Source organism: Aethalodelphis obliquidens, unplaced genomic scaffold, assembly GCF_003676395.1.
Source record: "Aethalodelphis obliquidens isolate GAN/ISIS:26980383/991018 unplaced genomic scaffold, ASM367639v1 scaffold56, whole genome shotgun sequence".
Classification (NCBI taxonomy): Eukaryota; Metazoa; Chordata; class Mammalia; order Artiodactyla; family Delphinidae; genus Aethalodelphis; species Aethalodelphis obliquidens.
The window spans coordinates 12205256-12227161 of record NW_020838000.1 but is presented as its reverse complement, the minus strand read 5'-3'; the positions used below and the strand labels follow the sequence as shown (position 1 = coordinate 12227161).

Here is a 21906-nt window from a genome sequence, read left to right as displayed (position 1 = left end):
CTATGGCTGAGTAATATTCCATTGTGTATATATGTACCACATCTTCTTTATCCATTCGTCTGTTGATGGACACTTAGGTTGCTTCCATGATTTGGCTATCGTAAATAGTGCTGCAATGAAATTGGTGTGTATGTATCTTTTAACGGTTTTAATGGTTTTCTCTGGATATATGCCCAGGAGTGGGATTGTTGGATCATATGGTAATTCTATTTGTAGTTTATTGAGGAACCTCCACACTGTTCTCCATAGTGGCTGCACCAATTTCCATTCCCACCAACAGTGTAGGAGGGTTCATCTTTTCTCCACATCCTCTCCAGCATATATTGTTTGTAGACTTTTTGATGATGGCCATTCTGACCAGAATGAGGTGATACCTCATTGTAGTTTTGATTTGCATTTCTCTAATGATTAGTGATGTTGTGCATTTTTTCATGTGCCTGTTGGCGATCTTCATGTCTTCCTTGGAGAAATGTCTATTTAGGTCTCCTGCCAAATCCACTGTAGATTTAACAGGTGTGGATTGAGTGGCTGTGGCTGCCAATCAAAATGAGATACCATGTCATTCTCAAATATCTGTTGGGATCCACTACATCCATGCCAGGATGCCTGGGGTCTGGGAGATAGGGTGCTAAGGACAGAGTCCAGGTTTTCTGTCAGAACCTTAAGGCAGCCGACTTCCATTTTCATGGCCAGACTCAAGCCCAGCTCAAAAGACTAATAAAAATAATAACTAACAGTCACTGTACCAGCCACTGTTCTAAGTGCTTGTCACAGGCTACCTCATTTAATTCTCCCAACAGCCCCAGAAAGTAGACAGTACTATGTCTCATTTTGCAGATAAGGAACTTAAACACACAGAGTTTGGGTGACTAACCCAAGGTCATACAGCTATCAAAAGACATAGCCAGGATTTGAACCAGATACTCTAGCTCTTGAGCACAAACTCATTTTATAATTCCCATTTCAGCTACCCTCCTGGCACCTTACCCATCTACTTGCCATATTCAGCAGCAGATTATTAAGATATTTGAGGGAATGAGCCTTAAAATATGGCCTTTGCCTCCATTTCAGAAATCTCTGTTTCATCTGGTGATCTCATCTTCTTTTCGTGGGCTTTTGGCATCTTGTGATGTTTAACATCCCGCTGGGAGCAGTGGAAGAGTCTCGAGACACACCTAGGTCTTCCCAGCTTCTTGCTACCAAGGAGACCACGTAGATGAGACATTTCAAACACAGATGCTTCCAGGAGACGAGACACCATATGAACAACTGAGGAGGAACAGGTTTAAAGGGAGGGATATAAAGAAAGGGGTGTGGTGAGGATGGAGGAAAACTGGAAGGCAAGTGTGCAAAGGAGGACTGTTCCACCCAGCTCCAGGGGCCAGGCAGGACCATGGCCCCAGTGCAGCCAGACCGTTCAGTTTTTCAAGACCATTGAAAAATGTGATATTTCACATAAAACCTGCCAATTTGTAAATAGAAAAAACTCATTCAAAACGATTCAACAATCATTTTAAACACTAAAAGGGCTAAAGTGTCTGCATCAAATGAAAAATACCTCTGGGTTCCCATTGGCGCTGGAGTGCAAATTCGGAACCACTGAGTTATATGCATGTGTGGCCTACCCTCCAACAGGCCTCAGTAGATAATTCCTGAGGACCCCAAAGAGATTTTATTTCTGTGGTTTACATCTATTGATATTTGCTGTATTTTAAATTGAAACTGAAACTATAATATATTTATTAATTCATTTATGTCAAATTATATATTAACATAAGAATATTTTTAGAAAAAATCTATATTTTCAAAACCAAAAAAAGTCAGTGAGACAAGCTGCATTGTGCCTTGCTTAACAAAAGCCGGCTGAATTCTTATATCTGCTTCTGCATTCAACCTGTTGTGAAATGATGTCTTGGTTGAAGTACAGTGAAGAAAATCTAGTCTTACGTGGTTATGTAGTTGGTAAGGGGAGGAATATTTTTAAGATAATCGTGCTAATTCTTTTTACCATGACAAAATTCAACCAATGGTAGTTTCTTGAAGGTTAGTTGCAATTTGGAATATGGAAGCATATCAGTAAATGCTTCCTGGCATTTTCCATAGTTCCTTTACCCATGCATGATTCTGCAACATCATGCATTGGTCATTCAGAAAATGATGACCCACTCAGTTATTCACATGTGCCAAATACTTCCACAGTTTACAGCATAAATAAAATCACATTCTTCTGCTGTATAATATCACAGCTGATCTCAACAGACAGTCTAAGTATTGAGAATCTGTCAAATTCCAGTGGCAGACTCAGGTTTTCCAAAATTCTATTCTTTGCTAGAAAGCTCAAATGCTATCATTGGAAACATGTACTGTCAGTTGTTTTTCTTGAAGTGGCAGGCTCACTTCATTCATTTTCGAGAAAATATCTCCCGAATACCCATGTGTGAATAACTCCAATTTCTGTATCAGCCTTTTGTTGAGTAAAAATGGTGTTCCATGTGGGGAAAGGGCACATGTGCTTTTCTTCGAGGTAGAGGGGCTTTCTGGTGCTTTGATTTGATCACCCAGCATATGAAAAAGACATGGGCTCAAGGGTCGAGATTTAATAAAACTAATAATTTTTCTGCTTCTTAAGACCATCCTTAAGAGAAACTGCATGTTCTTTCCTGCAAGGTTGTGCTGGTGAAAATAGAATGACCACTGGTAAAGTGATGCCACCTTGATGTGAGCCAAGACACGAGCAGTTTTCCCCACTGATGCTTTTGCACTATTGGTGCAAATGTCGACAACGTGAAAAAGGCAAATAACATCTTAGTGTTATTGTAAAAAAATGTTTTCACCTCACAGGCTTCCTGAAAGGATCTCAGGGACCTTCGGGAACCACACTTTGAGAACTGCTTGCTCTAGACCTCCTGACAAGAGGTCTATTGTTTGTTTCGCTATTTCTCCGTAATAAATTACCACAAGCTCCGTGGCTTAAAACAGCACACATTTATTACTGAACACATTAAGTAGAAGTCTAGGGAGACTCAGCTGGGTCCTCTCAGCCTCATAAGGCTGAAATCAAGTTCCCTGAAGTCAGAAGTCTAGGGAGACTCAGCTGGGTCCTCTCAGCCTCATAAGGCTGAAATCAAGATGTCATTGGGACTGCATTCCTTGCGGAATGCCCTGGGAAAGAATCTGCTTCCCAGCTCCCTCAGGCTGAGGTCCTGTTTCCTCATTGGCTGTCAGCTGGGAGGTTGGGTGGGAGTGGTCTTTACTCCTAGAGGCCTCCATATGGCTTTCCATACGGCCCCTCCAGCACTGATGGGTCAAGCACCTCTCAGACATTGATTCTCCCTTACTTCTTCTGCAGCATCTCTCTGACTCTAGCAAGAGAAAGTTCTCTGCCTTCAAGGTTCATGTGATCACATTGAACCACCCAGGTGATCCAGGACTTACTATCCAAAGATCTGTAACCTTAATGACATCTGCAACATCCCTAATGTCATGGAATATAACATGTTTATATCTTCCAGGGATTAGGGCTTGGACATGTTTGAGTGGCCATTCTGCCTACCCAGAGGGAATGCAGGATATTGCCAGATGATTCTAAAAGGAAACATGGAGTGTTCAAGAAATGTAAAAAGGGCTTCCCTGGTGGCGCAGTGGTTGAGAGTCCGCCTGCCGATGCAGGGAACATGGGTTCATGCCCCAGTCCGGGAGGATCCCACGTGCCGCGGAGCGGCTGGGCCCGTGAGCCATGGCCACTGAGGCTGTGCGTCCGGAGCCTGTGCTCTGCAACGGGAGAGACCACAACAATGAGAGGCCCACGTACCGCAAAAAAAAAAAAAAAAAAAAAAATATATATATATATATATATATATATATATATATATATATATATACACACAAAGGTTGCCCACGGAGACAGAAGGAGAATACAGACAAGGCCAAGGAGTGACGGTAAAAATACCTGCTGATTCCAAATCGCTGCCCAGGAGAATATCCTCTAAATCTGTTTGAATACCTTGTTTCTTCAGTCTTTCCAGAACTTGCTAAATACCAACCTGCACTAAGCTTGGGGGTGGGGATGAGGATGTAGGGGGGAGTTAGGAGTGAAGGAAGCAGAGGATACATGGTCTCTGCGTCCAGAGGAGCTCCCAGCCCAGAGCTGCTCTCTGATTCTAGGACTTTGGAATCCTGTTAGACATACCGTGCATGCCTTAACATTAAGACACACAAGATTTAAGGACTTTCTCATGAAGATGCTCTTAAATATTGAAAGAAGAGTGGTGCAGGGAAAGAGGTGGGGACACGTGAGAAGAAACAGCAAGCCTGCCAACTATTCTCATCCTCCTCCTCCTCCCTGCCCCCTACATGAGACTGACCTTCAAATCAGTCCAGAAAAAATTCTACTTTCTCAATACATCTAGACACTCTGCCCTCCTACTGAGCACAGTTCAGTGGAAATACCTAGTATTTTCCAGCCAGAACAACCTGGATACAAATCCAATCTTTGCTACTTCAGAGTTGTATGATATCCCTGATCCTCAACTTTCCCATCTGTGGAATGGGGAGAATAATTTCTACTTTGACAGGTTTCCTTGAGGATGTGAGATAATGTGTGTAACCCTGTCTAGGGTTGCAGGTTGGGTTTCCCAAGAAGCAAACTCTAAGACTGAGATTATTGTGCAGGTAGATTATTAAGAGAACATTATTAAGGGAATATTCTTGGGATTATGAGCTGTGGAAAGAGAGGGAAGGAGGTATTACTGGGCAGAGGAGATGTTGGATTGCAACATAGTCCTTCCAAGTTACCCCGAGTTGGGACAAGGTGGCCACGCCTTTATACCCCCTCATAGACCAGCCAGTGATGTAAGCTGCCTCAAGAAGAGGGGTGACTACTGGGCATATACCCTGAGAAAACCATAATTCAAAAAGAGTCATGTACCAAAATGTTCATTGCAGCTCTATTTACAATAGCCAGGAGATGGAAGCAACCTAAGTGTCCATCATCGGATGAATGGATAAAGAAGATGTGGCACATATATACAATGGAATATTACTCAGCTATAAAAAGAAATGAAATTGAGTTATTTGTAGTGAGGTGGATGGACCTAGAGTCTGTCATACAGAGTGAAGTAAGTCAGAAAGAGAAAAATAAATACTGTATGCTAACACATATATATGGAATCTAAGAAAAAAATAAAAGGTCATGAATAACCTAGGGGTAAGATGGGAATAAAGACACAGACCTACTAGAGAATGGACTTGAGGATATGGGGAGGGGGAAGGGTAAGCTGTGACAAAGTGAGAGAGTGGCATGGACATATATACACTACCAAATGCAAAATAGCTAGTGGGAAGCAGCCGCATAGCACAGGGAGATCAGCTTGGTGCTCCGTGACCACCTAGAGGGGTGGGATAGGGAGGGTGGGAGGGAGGGAGACGCAAGAGGAAAGAGATTTGGGAACATATGTATATGTATAACTGATTCACTTTGTTATAAAGCAGAAACTTAACACACCATTGTAAAGCAATTATACTCCAATGAAGATGTTAAAAAAAAAAAAAAAGAAGAGGGGTGGTTTGGAGTGAATAAGTCCTTCAGTCCTGAAGGGGAGATCTGGGTTTCACAGCACAACAGCCATGACACCTGGCATATGACAAGTACTTAACACATTGTAAGTACACATTGCATTATAATTGTCAGCATCATTTTTATCCTTCTTTTTATAGCCACTGCCCTGGCTTAGTTTAAGTCTTCATCATCTCTTGTCTGGGATATGAAAGAGCCTCCTAACTGGTTTTCCTAATATACATTGTCTTCCTCAGATCTGTTCTCCATACCATTGCCAGAGTGATGGTTATAATCTAAGCCTCTCACTGCCCTGCCTAAAATCCACCAGTGGCTCCCCACAAACTTCAGAATAAAAAAAGGTCATTTTAAAGTGACCTTGAACATAACATATACCTGACTTTCCCATCTGATTCTTGCCCACTTTCACCGCCCCCCTTGGCCACCCCGCTGCTATTTGACAACCTCTTCACACTGCATTTGTTGAAGCTTCCCCCAACCCACCTCTTCACTCTGTTCGTTTCTGCTTATCTTTGAGGTCTCAGCTCAGGCAACAACTGCTCTCAGAAGCACCCCCCCCCCAAACCAAGACGTGGCCAAGTATTGGTATTCCTCTTATCATTTCCCTTTTCATCTGTGCATACTTATGTCAGAAGTCCCTCCAACTAGGACCTGAGTTTCTCCCAGAAAGCTGAGTCCTTCGGTCTTATTGTACAGATACAATATCAGAGCATGCAGGGTTAAACCAGTAAGAGGAGGTGCCCTTCTGGTCAATGACAGACCTCCCCACAGTCTTCTGAGAAATGCAGCTGCCACACACAAATCAGATTCTGGTGCATTAACTTCCATTCCACCACAAGTCACTGTTTAACACAAAGATTCCCAGACCAACAGGATGAAGTACAACAAACTTATAAGAGAATGTGACCAGTATCTTAAGGTTGATGTGATACAATTACATAATCCAGATGTTTCCAAAACTTCTCCTGCCTTTCATTAAAAACACCAACAGAATAGAGGGATGAAAATGTTTGGGAACTAGAAATAGAGGTTCACAACACTGTTAATGTATGAACTGTCATAGAATTGCTCACTTCAAAATGACTAATTTTATCTTATGTATGTTATCTTACATGAATTTCACCTCAATTTTAGAAAAAAAAAAAAAAAACAATACATACCCCAGCTTATTTGATGAGCAGACAGTCCAGTCATTCACCAGGTTTCCTCCTGGACCCGCCCTCACTTCTCACCTTGGATGTGGCTCCAGGTTCTTCTGCTAATCACCCTCCTTCCACATTAGCACATTTCTGGGCTGCTGCATCTTCTCTCAATCATACTCCACCCCACCTCCCCCCACCCATCACCACCACCACCATGGACACAGTCCCCATGCTTAATTCCCCAAAGTACAGCCAAGAACACACAGTAGCGCTCAACAAAGCTTTCCTGAATGTTTGAACTGAACAAAGAACATTTTTAATGTGATGGAGATGCATTTAAAAGGGGATGCCGTATTTGCTCTAAGAACTTGTGGATTATAAGATGCACCATTCATCTCATAACTCCTAAGAGAAAAAAAAACACCATAAAATATTTACAAGAATTTCACATTTGCCAATACAGCACACATTTAACCCCCAAATCCCATTCTTCTTTCTTCTTTAGAGTCAAAATGCATCTAAGCCTTCTTCATGTTGTGACTTTAAATGTGTTTCTACCATTTACACATAAGCAGAGCATCACAAATAAATGTTGGGATTTGTAACTGCTTGGGACCTTGACCTTTTGGGATTTTTAGGGCAGATAATATAATTCTGACCTTTACCCAAGAACACTGAGGTTTTGTATGTGTTTCCAATTTGATGAAACTTACAGTGGTTTCTAATTTTAAAAGCCCATTGTGGATTCACAAAGGAACACCAGTCAGCCATTCCATTCCTGCCTGTTTCTGTGGCTCCTGAGAACATAAAAGGGCCCTAAAACTGCAGCCTTGCTAATGGAACAAAGAATACTTTTCTCCAGAACGTAAACACAGCTTCAAGTTCAGGCATTATGAATCATTTCTCTAGTCTTGCCCAGAAACTTCTGAAAGAAAAATAAAATAGATTCAAACATACATTGGTTTCTTATAGTATGGAGTGCCCTGTTCTTTTATACATCTATGTACATATATGCACATATATTCATTAGCTTTCACTTTGTAAAATTGAAAACAGAGCTGAAGGTTGGCAGGGTTCCCTCTAAGGTGAACAGACAGGATTTCCCTCATTATTGCCCCATCCTGATGGCCAGGTGAGATTTCTAAGAAAGGAATTTCTTTCACAGGTGATTAAAAGTCATGGTGTATTTCAAAAGAAAGATCTTTTCTTCCCTCTTGCATATTGAATGATTTTTCTAAATGACATAAAATGCTAAGGAGTACCTCCTGCATTCATTAACAATCCACAGGTAAATCGTTGGCAACCAGCTGGGATCCACTGGGACCACAATCCCTGCATTATGGAAAGCAATCAGAGCACCAAATGTCAAACCCAGGTGGACTGGAGTGTGGGATATGAAAAATATGTACACCCACAGGGACTGGATTAGGCTAAGAAAATAATTTCATAATCAAATTCATTTAGAGTTAAATATGAATCAAATGAATTGAAAGTGATTAAAAATATCATTAAATATAGCCACAGTCAAGAAATTACCATCATGTTCTGTTTATGTCTCTTTATTTAATAGCCTCAGGATCAGAATGAACTTAGCTGAGCTGCCATCCTGCAGGTCTCAGTTCATTCTAGAATGTGCATTTATCCATTCTAGCAAGAGTAGTTAACAAGCTGGTCCTACGCTCTTGAAGAAGGCTGACTCAACATGGTTATGAGCAAGAGTTTTGGTGTCAGGCACAAATATGTTTCCTAGAGAACATAAATTTAGTTACCTTCTCTGACCCTCAGATTTCTCATCTGCAAAATGGAAATGATACTATCTGCCTCTTGGGGTCCTTGTGAGGACTTCAGGAGATAATATCTTTAAAATGTTGAGCTCAATTGTGTGGCATATAATAAGCAGTCTGTAAGTCATTATTTGTAGCATAATGGGCAAGGTGTATAGCCTGGAAGACAAAAAGATGGCTAAAAAAATAATAAGTACGATGAAAAATGCACAAAACTGTAGCATTTGATGACCATTGTCACAGTGGCTAGATCACGGATAAACATGTGACCTCAGCCAGGCCAGAAAATCCAAACTCAGGACTTTTGCTGGAGCTCCCAGGAGAGAGTAACTGTGCCCTGACGTTGCTGCCCTGTGAGGACATGAACCTGCAGGTGGGGGAAGACTTCGCTGGTGCCTCATGGGAATGAGGCCAGTGCAGAATGAAGAGGTAAAAAGGGAAAAGGGAAGGCAGCATCCTGATAACCTTAGCCAGGGTCTGGATCCAGCCTCGCCCCTGGAATTCGCCACCACCAAAGCCTGTAGTTATCCTTTTGCTTAATCTAGTTGAAGCTGGACTTCTGTTGCTCACAGCCAGAGATTTTTGACTAATGTAGCTTGACCTTGGGCAGAGAGGAAACATGGCAGGGCAGGGGTGGAGAGAGGTGGTGCTGCATGGCTGTTCCTTCTCTCACCAGCTATGAAGGGAACCCGTTCCCCTCACTTCTTTCTGGTCACTGAACCCTTGTGGGGCTGTGAACTATCTAAATTAATACAAATTACTCATCTACTAATATTTGGTTGTAAGTCTTCCACCTTAGGACTTTGGAGAACAAGCTCATCTTTGATTTCCCTGTAGGATTTAGGGTAGAGATAGCAGGTGGGATTTGGAACGTAGAAAGTCCTTGCATATTCATTGAATGAAACAAACATGTTGCCCATTCACCAATTTTTCCTTGTGTGAGATGGAAAAGAGACAGAGGAGATACAGGCAATTTGTTTCTGGAATGGATCAAATCATCTGAGTTGCCATTGCAGGTAAAGGGCAAAAGGAAAGTCCTTCTCTCTTCTGCCTGAGGGAAACCCACCCTGTTCCTTCTTAAAATTCTATATCTACCACTTCTTATTATTTCCCATATGATGACCCATTACATTTTTCATTTCAGGATTTGGAATAATTCAGAAACAAAGGAGAGATTAAAATCAAATCTTTCTCACATTCTTGGAAGCAGGAAGGACATTCTAATTAAGGTGTTCTCTAAACTTGCTAGAAGTTTAAGGGGAAAAACTGAGAAAGTTTCAGGGAGAATGGCTCCTTGTCCATGGGCTAGTGTCTTTTTCCTCCTGAAGAAAAGTCACTCTGCTTTAGAGTCCAAGAAAGCATCCATCAGGACCAGCATCTTTCTGCTGCCTGAGACCTCCAATTTCCAGTCCTGGGATGCTTCCCTGTGCTCATGGGAGGAAGAGCCAGATTTCAGTGGCAAAGTCAATTTCCCCAAGAATCAATTTCTGATATATTTTATTTTGTTGTCTGACCAAGTCCCAAACTCCCTTTCGCAGAAGGCCTTACCTCAGAATGACATTTTACATTTAGACAGTTCCAATCTAGCTGATATTTCACTTTAAAGATCATTTCCCCCCTTTTCTACTGGTCATAACTTAAGCAAGGAGATGTTTTATAAATAACTTCTGCTTTCAGTCACCCAAAACAGCAAACCCAAGGGCTCAGCATCATGTAAAGTGGAAAAATAGAATGGGAATTAGGAGACCTGGGTTCTAAAGCAGGCTGGACTAGGTACATGCCTTTCCTATGGATGTTTACTAAGTATCCATCTTGCAAAATTTATCTAACCTCTCCAGCCACAATACTTTCCTAATAAACTGTTGTGGGGATTAAATAATAATATTTGCAAAACATTTACCATTACACCCAACACTATATAAGTGGCTCAAAAAATTATTATGAGTCTTTTCATTACTACCATTACTACTGGTGTGATATAGCAGTGGTTCTTTTTCCAGAAAACTCATATTCTCTCAGACAAATTACTGTTCCCATAATGACTATTCACTTGAAGGAAACTTTAAGGCAAAGTTTGCCTACCCACACCTGGCATTCTCTGCACTGCTCCTTGACTGAAGAGTGTGGATTCCAAGGGTAAAGAAAGAAACAGAAGGAAGAGAGAAGAGTAGGCTTAGCATATTATACCTTGTCCAGAAAGGAGCCCAGTCTCCTTGATGGTAGTGTGATGATGAGGATGATAAAGATGATGATGGTGATGGTGATGATAAAGCTGACGAAGAAGGTGGTGGTGATGGTGATAAAGCTGATGATGATGGTGGTGGTGCTGGTGATGATAAAATGATGGTGACAATGATGATGATGGTGGTGATAATGGTGATGTTTTTAAACAATGAAAACACTATTCTTTCATATGCTATATTTCTGTGGTATTGGAAGGAGATCAGAAAACATGGAGATAAAGGACACTAGAGGCAAAACAATGACAAAGAGATGTCCTAACACCTGTTAGGAAACTTGCATGACTGCATCAAGATGAACTTGTTCATGTACAAAATACCAATGAGAAAGTTAGGAAAGGATAAGTCAAGATTTTTCACAATTATTACAATATCTAACAGAAAGTGAATGTAAATATTATTAGTAGTGATAGTAGTCGACACTTTTTTTAGTTCTTACTATGTGCCAACTACTGTGTTAAGCACTTTGCATGCATCATTTCATTTCCTCTGTACTGTTTCCTTAAGAGGGTTGTTTTTTTTTTATAGATGAGGACGCTCAGAGAAACTAAGTGATTCCCCCCAGGTGCATGGAAATAGTAGCAGACACAGGATCTGAACCCCGACTTTCCCACTTCTAAAAAAAGTCTGCTCCTAGCTATTATATGAGGCTATCAAGTCCTTTGCTCCTGATGTTGGTGGATGAGGCAAAAGGAGCATGTTGGTGAGCAAAACAGAGTCTTTTGCTCTTGTTAGTCATTTGGTAACCCAAGTTCAGGCCCTTTCACCCAAGCTATGGTTCTGGGTTTGCCTCGACTTCTGTTGGTGAGATAATTCTGACTACTCTTGATATTTCACATCAGATTCATATATTTTTTACTGACGTATAATTCACATACCTCAAATTCTCCCTTTCAAAGTGTACATCTCAGTGGTTTTTAGTATATTCACAAAGTTGTGCCACCATCACCACTAAAATTTTCAAGTGTTTCCAGGGCTTCCCTGGTGGCGCAGTTGTTGAGAGTCCGCCTGCCGATGCAGGGGACACAGGTTTGTGCCCTGGTCCGGGAGGATACCGCGTGCTGTGGAGCGGCTCGGCCCGTGAGCCATGGCCGCTGGGCCTGCGCGTCCGGAGCCTGTGCTCCGGGGCGGGAGAGGCTACAGCAGTGAGAGGCCCGTGTACCGCAAAAAACAAAAACAAACAAACAAAAAATTTTCAAGTGTTTCTGGAGCTCTTATTATATATATATATAAAACATATATATTATACATATATATATAATATTTCTTTTTCGTGGGGGTGGGTAACACATGGCTTGCAGGATCCTTAGTTCCCTGACCAAGGATTGAACCCACGCCCTTGGCAGTGAAAATATGGAGTTCTAACCACTGGACCACCAGGGAATTCCCCTGGAGCTCTTATCATAAATGTAGGATTTCTGGGAGAACTGAGGAAATACATTAATATTACCCTGCCTTGAAAGAGTTTGCAATCTTGTCAAGAACGCATGGCTCATAAACTTAAGCCTCCTCACTACTTATAATAAAAGAGAATAATACCGTACAAGAATGTAATATATGCAGTAAGTGCTAAGAGAGAGGAATTAACAGGCAGGTCTAGTGATGATGAGGGAGTCCTCAGTGGGGAGGTAGGCCTTGGAGATGAGGAAAAATTGGAGAGGTGGTGTGAGTGGGGAGGGCATCAGACGCGAGAAACTGTCAGGCTAAACGGCCCAAGTGTTAAACTCTTGCCAAGCATAACTATTTGCCCTACTGAGAGACTTGCTGGGACTTCAATAGGAAATACAAAAGAGATTAGATGAAGCCCAGTGATTTCAGCCAGAGATGGCCTGCCCTATTTGAAGGTAATTTATATAATAGTGACCAGTGTTTCCTCTCAGTAACTTGGGTGTGATGCTCATTGGTTTCAGTGGGATGCATACTTTGTGGAGCAAAGACAGCGTTTGGCCCATGGTGGAAATTCCTGCTTTTAAAAGCCATTTTGTTCCATTTTGAAATAAAGTGGAAGTGAAAGTCATGCCCCATGATGTTTCATGGTTAAAACTGCAAAGGCATTTCTGCCTGGGCATAAAAGATTATTTTAAGCATCATCTTCTGGGCTCCTCAGTTACTAAGGGAATCCTGTCTCAGCTCAGCGGTGCAGACAGGCGAGTTGCCATGACAATCCTGCTAGGCCTGGTTGGAGTCTAAATACCACAGAGGGAGGAACCGCTGTCACTACCTGACCCCTGAGCAGCTTGGCAGTGCCCTCCCTGCCCCTGCAGCCGGCCACGCCTCCTGGACCCACCTCAGCTGCCCAGTCCTTGCAACTAAGGGGCACAGGCACCAATTGAAGGGCATTTAGGGTCAGTGGCTCAGCCTGTTTGATGGTCAATCTCCTCTTCTGTCCCAGAATGTGCTGTTCATGCTGGGTCACATTCAAGTCTTCCTGGACACCCACAGTCCTTCAAGCCTGGCCTTTGTCTCTCCAAATGGAGGAAATACTAGATATTTACCAAAAAGTTGCACTAGGAAGCAGAATAAAATCTGGAATAAATCTTATTTTCTTTCCAGCCAGACATAATCTGAAACATTTTCACAAGGGAGACCTGTCACAGTATTGGTCAATCAGCAATTGATCAATCCCTGCAACTGCATAGATGCAATTCTATCCTTTCACATGGACACACTCATGGTGTTTGTGGCAGACTATACTTTCTAAAGATGGTGGTAACCCTGTCTCCCATCCCATGTGACAATGTGACTCAGTGCTCACATTGAGGCATGGGTCTCTATTCCTTGAACCTGGGCTGGCTGTGTCTGAAGCGAAGTAATGACATGTGATTTCTGAGGTTAGGTCATAAAAGGTAACACAGCTTATATCTGGTTCTCTTGGGATGCTTGCTCTTGGGATCCAACCCTCATGTTGTGAGGAACCCCAAGCAGCCACATGGAGGGACCACATAGGTGTTCCAGAGAACAGCCTAGTTGAAGTCCTGACTGACAGGCAGCATCGAACACCAGACATGAAGTGAAGGCGCCTTCAAATGATTTCAGCCCCACAGCTGACATCACCCCTGGTCTTTGAGTCATCTCAGTGGAACATGAAGCAGAAACAAGCTGTCCCCACAGTGCCCTTTCTGAATTCTCAACCAACAGGAGGCATACAAAAAATTAAATAGTGGTTGTTCTATGCCAAAAAGTTTGCAGTGATTTATTACCCAGCAATAGTAACTGGAACTACATTTTCTTCCTAGGCTGTCCTTTCTCTATTCTGCTCCTGGGGACTCTTACTCTCCCCTCAAGGAATAATTCAACTGTTACCCTTCAGATGCACATTTTTCTTCTCTTGGGTGAGAGGCAGTGCAACAGAGCAGTAAAGCACTGGACTCTGGAGTCAGCCTGCCTGGGTTCAACTCCTGGCTCCATGGCTTACTTGATAAACTTATGGTTTGTGACCTTGGATGAGCTGCTTATCTTCCCTGTGCCTCAATTTCCATATCTGTAAATGAGGATGAGAATAATAGTACATACTTCATAGGTGAGGAGTGAGTTGGAAAGCACTTAGAACAGTGCTTGCCACTTAGCACAATTTAAGTGTTGGTTATGTCTCATCCTTCTGGGACCCTTTCCAACTATAATCAAAATCCCAAATGAACTCATTCTCTAGAATTTCTCAAGACTCTGTATATTCTGGGCTCAGACAGGACCATGACCATGGCTCCAGATAACAAGAGTATTCTCTGGTCTAGAGCTACACTTCAGCCATCAAAACTACACAGCACCTGGAGAAGACCAGGGGGAAGGAGCTGCCCTTGACTGAAAGCATCTTGTCCTTGGGTGTGTGATGCTCCACTGTCTGCTGCCAACATTTTTGTTCAGCCATCAGAGAACTGTAAAGAAATGTATATGGGTTTAATTACATTAAGTTTCAGAACCATTCTGAGTATAAGGACGGACTGCTGGGAAACTGTAACCCACATCACCACATGGTCACACTGCTGCTGCTGCTGCTGCTGCTTCTTCCCCCTCCTCCTCCTCCTCTTTTTCTTCTTCCTTTTTAGGCTTCAAGACAAATGTGCTTTCATGCTGATCAGCTCTTGGAACCCTAAAATCTGTGGGAGAATTAGGATTTATAAATAAAAAAATATGTTTTTAAAAGCTTTATACTGAAATTGAACATTGTAATTTAGTCTTACTGGAGGACATTGAGGCAGAATTCGTCTTCTTACTGATTCTGCAATATGGCCATTTAAGTTTTCTATTCTAATTAGCAATGGGATCTCAAAGTTCAAAATTTCCTAAAGTTCATTTTATCTATTCCCCATCTAATGCTCAACAAACTTTCATAAAGTCTCTACCAATTTTAAAATATGCTAAATTCTTACAACTTTAGAAAAATGGAAGAAAGCCAAGGGTAATTTAATTAGAAGTCTAAACTTAAATCAATTTTTAATTTCAAATATAAGGCATGTTATGAGCTAAGAGATAGCATAAAGGAATGTAAAATATAAACTAATCAGCAATGAAAAATGTATCATTCTGCAAGCAGCCAACCAAACAGGACATATCACAAACAGTGTAAGAACCAATTGAAGGGCCTAAAGGCGGGAATACATGAAAAAGATACTTTCCAATAAATCCTTGGTTTGAAACTTACTCCTTCTAAGATGGTTCTCTTTTGTTGGCCATGGCATTGGAAATTCAGAAGTGAACATTTATTACAACAGCTTTGGTCTGAATTAGAGGAACAAGGATTACAGAATGGTAGCACTAAAGGGAGATAATGGGGGCTATCTTTGTTCCAGTGAGAAACGGAAGTCCCAGAGAGGCTGATATCAGTGTCCCAGGGTCCAGGGAGTCTCTGAAGGATGACATTAGAAATGCTGGGAAGCTTGAGCTCAGCTCCCTAAAGGAGACCTGGTTGAGTCGCTTGAGAACTGGACTGGTCCTTGTGAATTAGCAGCACTCCATAGTGACTAAATCAAGTAAGATGATACCTCCCAGACCCAGCTGGCAATCAGGAGATGTGTGCTGTGTGACAGCAGACAAAGTATGTTTTGCTTTGATTCGGTTCAGCAGTAGCATCTGCTAAGGATTTCATTGACTCAAGGTTGCCATTATGGACCAGGAGAGTTTTGGCACTAGGGGAAAAGTTAGACTGAATGGCTGAGTCCTCAGGCCTCACAGACCACAGTGTGTGATAGGATCACTTACCAATTTTCCTCTTAGTGACAGGAATTCCAACAGAAGAGTAATAACACATTTGTCTTACAGAATCAAAGAAACAGAATGGCTGAGAGCACAGGCTCTGTGGGCACACTGCTGAGATTTAAATCTTGGCCCTTACTAGTTGAGTGAACTTGTGTAATCTCTCTGTGTTTATTTTCTCAATTGTAAAATGGAGATAATTATAGTATTATCACATGGGGTTATCATAAAGATCAAGTGAGGAAATACACTGAAAAAGTCAACATGAATCCTGTTAGGAATCAGACTGCGGTGTTTAATTTATAATGGAATGTCAACACAACACTTCTAACAGAACACAACCAAGGTCACACCTCAGCTACAAAATGACTAACAGTTCCTTCATCTGAGTGATTTCTGCTCCCTCACCATCATCATCCCCAGTCTCACTTTTTCCTTCGTTCCTCCAGAACAAAAGTATTGAGACACCCAAATGCTGAATTGTCCTTGATAGCATCCATTCCAAAATAAGTCCCTGTTTTCCTGATGCCACCCAGCATAAGTCTAAATCTTATAACTCGTTTGTATAGAGACATCCTCAGGTGTATGCTCTCTCTTGCTGCAGCAAGCTAATTAAACTTAACCTTGTTTGAGTTTGGGCGTGCCCCTGGTGGTCTCTGACGAATGGGCTTCCACAATACTCAGCACATATAATAGCATACTATATGCACAAGAAATGCTAGCCACTGGCAGTAATAGGCAAGTCTTTTTATTTCCAGCTTCTTGCATACAGCACACCTCAAGACATGCTTGTTCAATAAAGGGCTATTCTCAAATAACTGGGAAGCCAGGCTAAGATGAGAAAACAAAGCAAACATTTAGAGACTGTGCTTTGTTTTCTAATTTTTATTTTTAGAGAACAGTCCAAGTAGTTACCAGGAATTGACCATTGCCTGGACTTTTTAAGCTAGGGTAGCCAGATCTTGAATAAAAGAGGGTCTTGAAATAGCTAAACTTTTAAGTTTTTATTTCTGAATTTCTAAAAACACACATTTGACCAAGAAGGAAACAAACTTTTGGAGTAATAGAATGAATGCCCAAGATACATCCATGGTGATTAGGTTTATTTGCACTTAAGGTGTATTAGGTATCTATTTAGTGACTCAAAATGAGAGTAATCATTTATTCTCTGTGGCAGTTTCTTCTGGTCAGGAGCCCATGAGTTCCTTGGCTGGGTGGTTCAGGCTCAAAGTTTTTCATGAATTGCAATCATCTGAAAGGTTGCCTGGGACTGGAGGATCCCCTTCCTAGGTGGTTCACTCCTAGCTGGAAAATTGGTTCCTCTTCACATGGGCCTCTCCACAGGGCTGTTTGAGTGTCAGCAGAACATGACCGCTGGCTTTCCCCATAGGGAGCCGTCCAAGAGCCCAAGACACAGTAGCAATACCTTTTATGATTCACCCCTGGAAGTCACACATCATCAACTTGGCCATATTCTACTAGTACATTCCAACACTGTTTCAGTGCTGACTCTGCCCATCTGCTGGATGTGCTATTTTGGACCAGCACCAAAACTCTAAGTCTGTGTGCCTCCCTTCGGGGCTGTTTTGAACGTAAGCCAATGTAAGATTATCAAGCGCTGCTTAGTACAATGAGCTGCCCCACAACAGACATTACTTAGAAGTGATTTCGTTTCCTTAGGAAGCCTGTCCCTAGTTCGCCTCATTCTCCTAAAGTTTAAACTCCGAGCATCCTTTTTTTTCCACCCCTGGAGAGCCGAGTCAGTTAGACCCCACCCTCCCCAGCCGACTCGATCCCGACGTAGCACTATTCAGGAGGCGGAACTGTAGTTCCCGGGCCTCACCTCGGCCCCGGCGCGCTTTGCGAACGGACCGGAAGTGGCTCCTCCAGCTCTTCGTCCGAAAGGGCAGTGGGGGGCGGCCGGTTGGACGGTTCGGGAGGGCTCTGCGGACTGGGTCGCCGGCGCTGGGACGCCCTGAAAGCGGAGCGGCGGGGCGCCCGGAGGTGAAGGGGTTGCGCCCTTCCGGCCTAGTCATGCCCGGTTGGAGGCTGCTGGCTCGGACCGGCGCCCGGGTGCTGGGCCGCGGCGCGGGCGGTCTGGGCGCTGCCCGGGGCTCGGAGAACAGGTAGGTGCGGAGGACAGACGAGGGTGCGGCGTGGTGCCTGCACCTATGGCCTCGGGCTGTGGCCTGGCCCGGCGTGGGGTAGGAGGGGGTTCCGTCCAGGCCTGAAGAGTAAGAATCATTGCTCTAAGGACGTGCCCTTTGAAGGATTGGAGATGTGGGGTTTTTTGCTTTTTAATGCTGATGAGCATTAAAACAAGCATTACCAACAGCAATAATATTATCTGCCAATTAGTGAGCGTTTACTGTGTAATAAATGTTCTTTTAGGAACATTAGGCTCCTTACGTCATGTAGCCTCACCTTAGAGCTGCTATCGTCCGTTTTACAGATACCATCATTTTCCTGTCCTATCATTATTCCGCTTTGCAGGTAAAAAGGAAGCTTAGAGAAAAGTGATTTGCCCAAGGTCACTTAACTAATAAGTGAAAAATTGGGACTCTAGCCTGGATGTATTTACATGCCTACAAAAGAGATAGATCGCAGGAAGATTTACTTCTTTTCCGACCCTCCTGGCAAGAATTACACATCTCTTTCCTGACCTCCGTCCCGTAAGGTCTCCCTTGGTGTGTTCAGCTAGTCACAGGTCATGTCTTTTATGGATTTTAGAATTTGCACACCCAATTTCTTCACCACTCTGAGCCAAGGCCATGTCATTACAGGGGTTTATCAGAGAAGGATCAGTAACCCCACATTTTGTCACCTCTACTGGATGTAAACTGTTAACGTACATGTTCTAGTGGACCTGTGGCTTCTCTTGTCTACATAGGACTACTCTGTTAGAAATCTGTTTATCCCAGAGGAGAAGAGGAAGAACTTTTCCTCCAGGGTAACTATTAACAGTTGAAATATGAGCCCCATTATTATCATGAGGAATGTCAGGGAAAAAACTAGAACAGAATCCAAACCCTTTCCAAAGGCCCTGACTACACTTTCCAACTCATGTGACCTCCCTTCTGTACATTAAGTGGGGAACCTTTTGAATTGTGCTTTGTTTTCTAATTTTTATTTTTACAGAACAGACATCTGGCTTTTGGTTAGAAGTCTCCATGGCAAGAGTGGTACTTGGTGGGATGAGCATCTTTCTGAAGAAAATATTCCCTTTGTTAAGCAGTTGGTCTCTGATGAAAATAAAGCCCAATTAGCAAGTAAACTCTGTCCTCTGAAAGATGAGCCGTGGCCTATACATCCTTGGGAACCAGGTGGTTATTTTGTATATGTTGTGTTCTCATCGCCTAATTACTGTCTGACTGGCACGTTTAAAATCGTAGTGACTTCTGAATCAATTTATCATCTCTTTAATTTATTTTTCATGTCTTAAGTGTGTCTATTTCATTATGGTTTGCTTTGCAAGTATATTTCCAGCATCCTAGTCTACTGTTAGTGACTGTCTGATGATCATCAAGACTTCCTCAAGAAACTGCTTTGTAGGTGAAAAGAGAATTGTTCTGCAAACGTTTTCTTGTTTTCTTCAGATGAAAAATAATATAAAATAAATCAGGGAAGAAAAGCTGGAAGAGTGTGATCTAAACTGTAAGGTATCACACAGACGTTTGTAGCTGGGGTATTCTGCCACTCCACGCCTGCCAAGCATAACCCCAGAATCAGCTCTGTGTGCCTGGTAGAGTGCTAAATCCATGTGTGGCCAGACCAAAAAGCATAAGGCCTTTCCTGTTCATGGAGTTGTCGTTGGTTGGGGGTTATTGTGGCTGTTGAATTGTTTAATGGCTAGAATTCTTAGTGGAGCAACTTTATCAATTTATGCAACAAATCTAAGTGTCATGGTGGATGCTGACATATTTTAGCAACATGACCACTTGTGTCATCTCAGTAACTCCAGCTAACTTCTTAGAATTTGAGAAGTAGATGTTCCCTAATTAATGAGGTTGGATATGAATTGATATTAGGAAAGCAAAGCATAATGATGGATTTATCATGCCCTCTATTAATACCACTATTTTAAATACCAGAATATATCAGTTTAACTATTTTCTTTATTTTGTACGGTTTTCTTATATTTTTTATTTTACGGAGATTTATTGAGTACCAGTATATTATGTCAGGTATGGCTGAAGGCATTTATATCTGTAAGGAACAGTTGTATTTTACTGTATGAATATATCAGCATGTTTCTTATCTGCTTGCTCTTTATATGAAAGCAAAATTTAGGAAATACCATTGTATCGTGTTGACAAATGTTGAAAAGTCTGTGTGAGTATTGATTTGTTTTTAATTGCCAGGTTCCTCTAGAGTAGGCCTTATTGCAATGAAGTTAGGCATGATGCCCTTGTGGACCAAAGATGGTCAGAAGCATGTGGTCACATTACTTCAGGTAAGAAACAGAAGATGTAACAAATCTATGTGTGTGCTGAGATCTATTTGTGCAAACCTAAATGGCCAATATTTGTATCCTGAAACATTTGACTGTGTGGTGAAGAAGAGGTAAAGTCGAGCATAGATACTGTAAAAGAGCTTTACTTCTGATGGTGTCAGTGAATGTTCTCACTCATGCCTGAGTGGTGGCTTTCTTTATACTGGCATTGGGATAACTGGGGCAATTAATTAAAAAAAAATTGTAATCTAGCTTCTTACAGATCTACTAGTTTAATTCATAATCAGAAAAAATCTCAGTCCCATCTTATTTTCATTTATGGAGTTCTTTCAATTCAAAATTGTAATTTTGATCTCTTTACTAACTCAGAATGTAACACTTTTGTCTGGGGAAGTAACATTTTGTTCTCTGAGATAAGGTTAAGCTCTAATGCTTAAGAATATAGGCCCTGGAACCAGAATACCTCAGATGTTGGTTCTGCCATTTTCTAGCTGTGTTCCTTGGAGCATTGTGTCTTATCTGTAAAAGAATAATTTTATTCTGTAGAAGAAATCACTATGATCTCCCTCAAAGGGTTATTGTGAGGCTTGCACAAGATTCTAAATGTCAAGCACTTAAAATTTAAAACAATATTAAATGTCCAATAAATGTTAGCTGTTATTGTCTTTATCATTATTATAAAAAGATCACTGATAAAGTTGAGACCTTCATTGCCCAGATCACTTTGAACAGCTCAGTTCATATTGGAGTCAGGCCTTAGACAAGCGTTTAGGGAGGAGATGGGGAGTAAAATGAGACCTCATGCATGTAAGTGCTTCCAGTGCTGACAGACACAGGTGGCCTGTAAGCCCTTAGTAAGTTTTTACTGACTCTGAATGATCAAGGAAAGGATTATAGTTTCTGGAACTCTACAGAACTTTGGGAGCTTTTAGGGATGATGGGTGGGATTGTAAATTGGTACAGCTGCTTCAGGAAATAGTTTAGCATTATGGAAAAGTTGAGGTACGTGAACCAGTGGTCTCCCAGTTCCACTCCTGAGTGTTACTAGAAAATATGAACAGATGATTTATAGCAGCATTACTCTTAATACTCCAAAAGTAGAAATAACTCCCATGTCCATCATGGTAGAATGGGTAAATAAATCATGGTGTATTTACATGATGGAGTGCTGAGTGACAGTGAAAATGGACAGAATAGAGCCGCACACAACAGTATGGGAGAACCTTACCTATAGAATCTTGAGTGAAAGCAGGAAAATATGGAGGAGTATTTGTGGTCTGACTCCATTTACATAAAGGTTCAACAGGCAGCACTGAACTATAGGATTAAACAATACTTTCAAAGGTAGTAATTATAATGAAAAGTTAAATGATTACCATAAATGTCAAGAGAGGTGGTTATTTCTAGGACAGTTCTTCTCAGACTTTACCTCAGAATCACCTGGAGGGCTTATAAAACACAGGTTCTGATTTAGTAGGTCTTGGCTGAGGCCTGAGAACCTGCATTTTCACAGAGTTCCCAG

General features: G+C 41.9%; 1 protein-coding gene across 2 annotated transcripts in view; it reads left to right on the top strand.

Annotated features, from left to right (window-relative positions):
* Window positions 1–17826: 17826 nt before the first annotated feature.
* The window catches only part of MRPL3 (mitochondrial ribosomal protein L3), a 44876-nt gene continuing 40796 nt past the window's right edge, over window positions 17827–21906 (top strand). Inside the window, exons 1-3 of one of the 2 annotated variants that reach the window (XM_027086618.1) lie at window positions 17827–18057; window positions 19070–19254; window positions 20293–20384. In XM_027086618.1, coding sequence (XP_026942419.1) covers window positions 17966–18057; window positions 19070–19254; window positions 20293–20384 — 369 coding nt within the window. In that variant the 5' untranslated portion in view covers window positions 17827–17965. The remainder of the gene's footprint in view (window positions 18058–19069; window positions 19255–20292; window positions 20385–21906) is intronic. The other variant, XR_003428617.1, reaches the window with a different exon arrangement.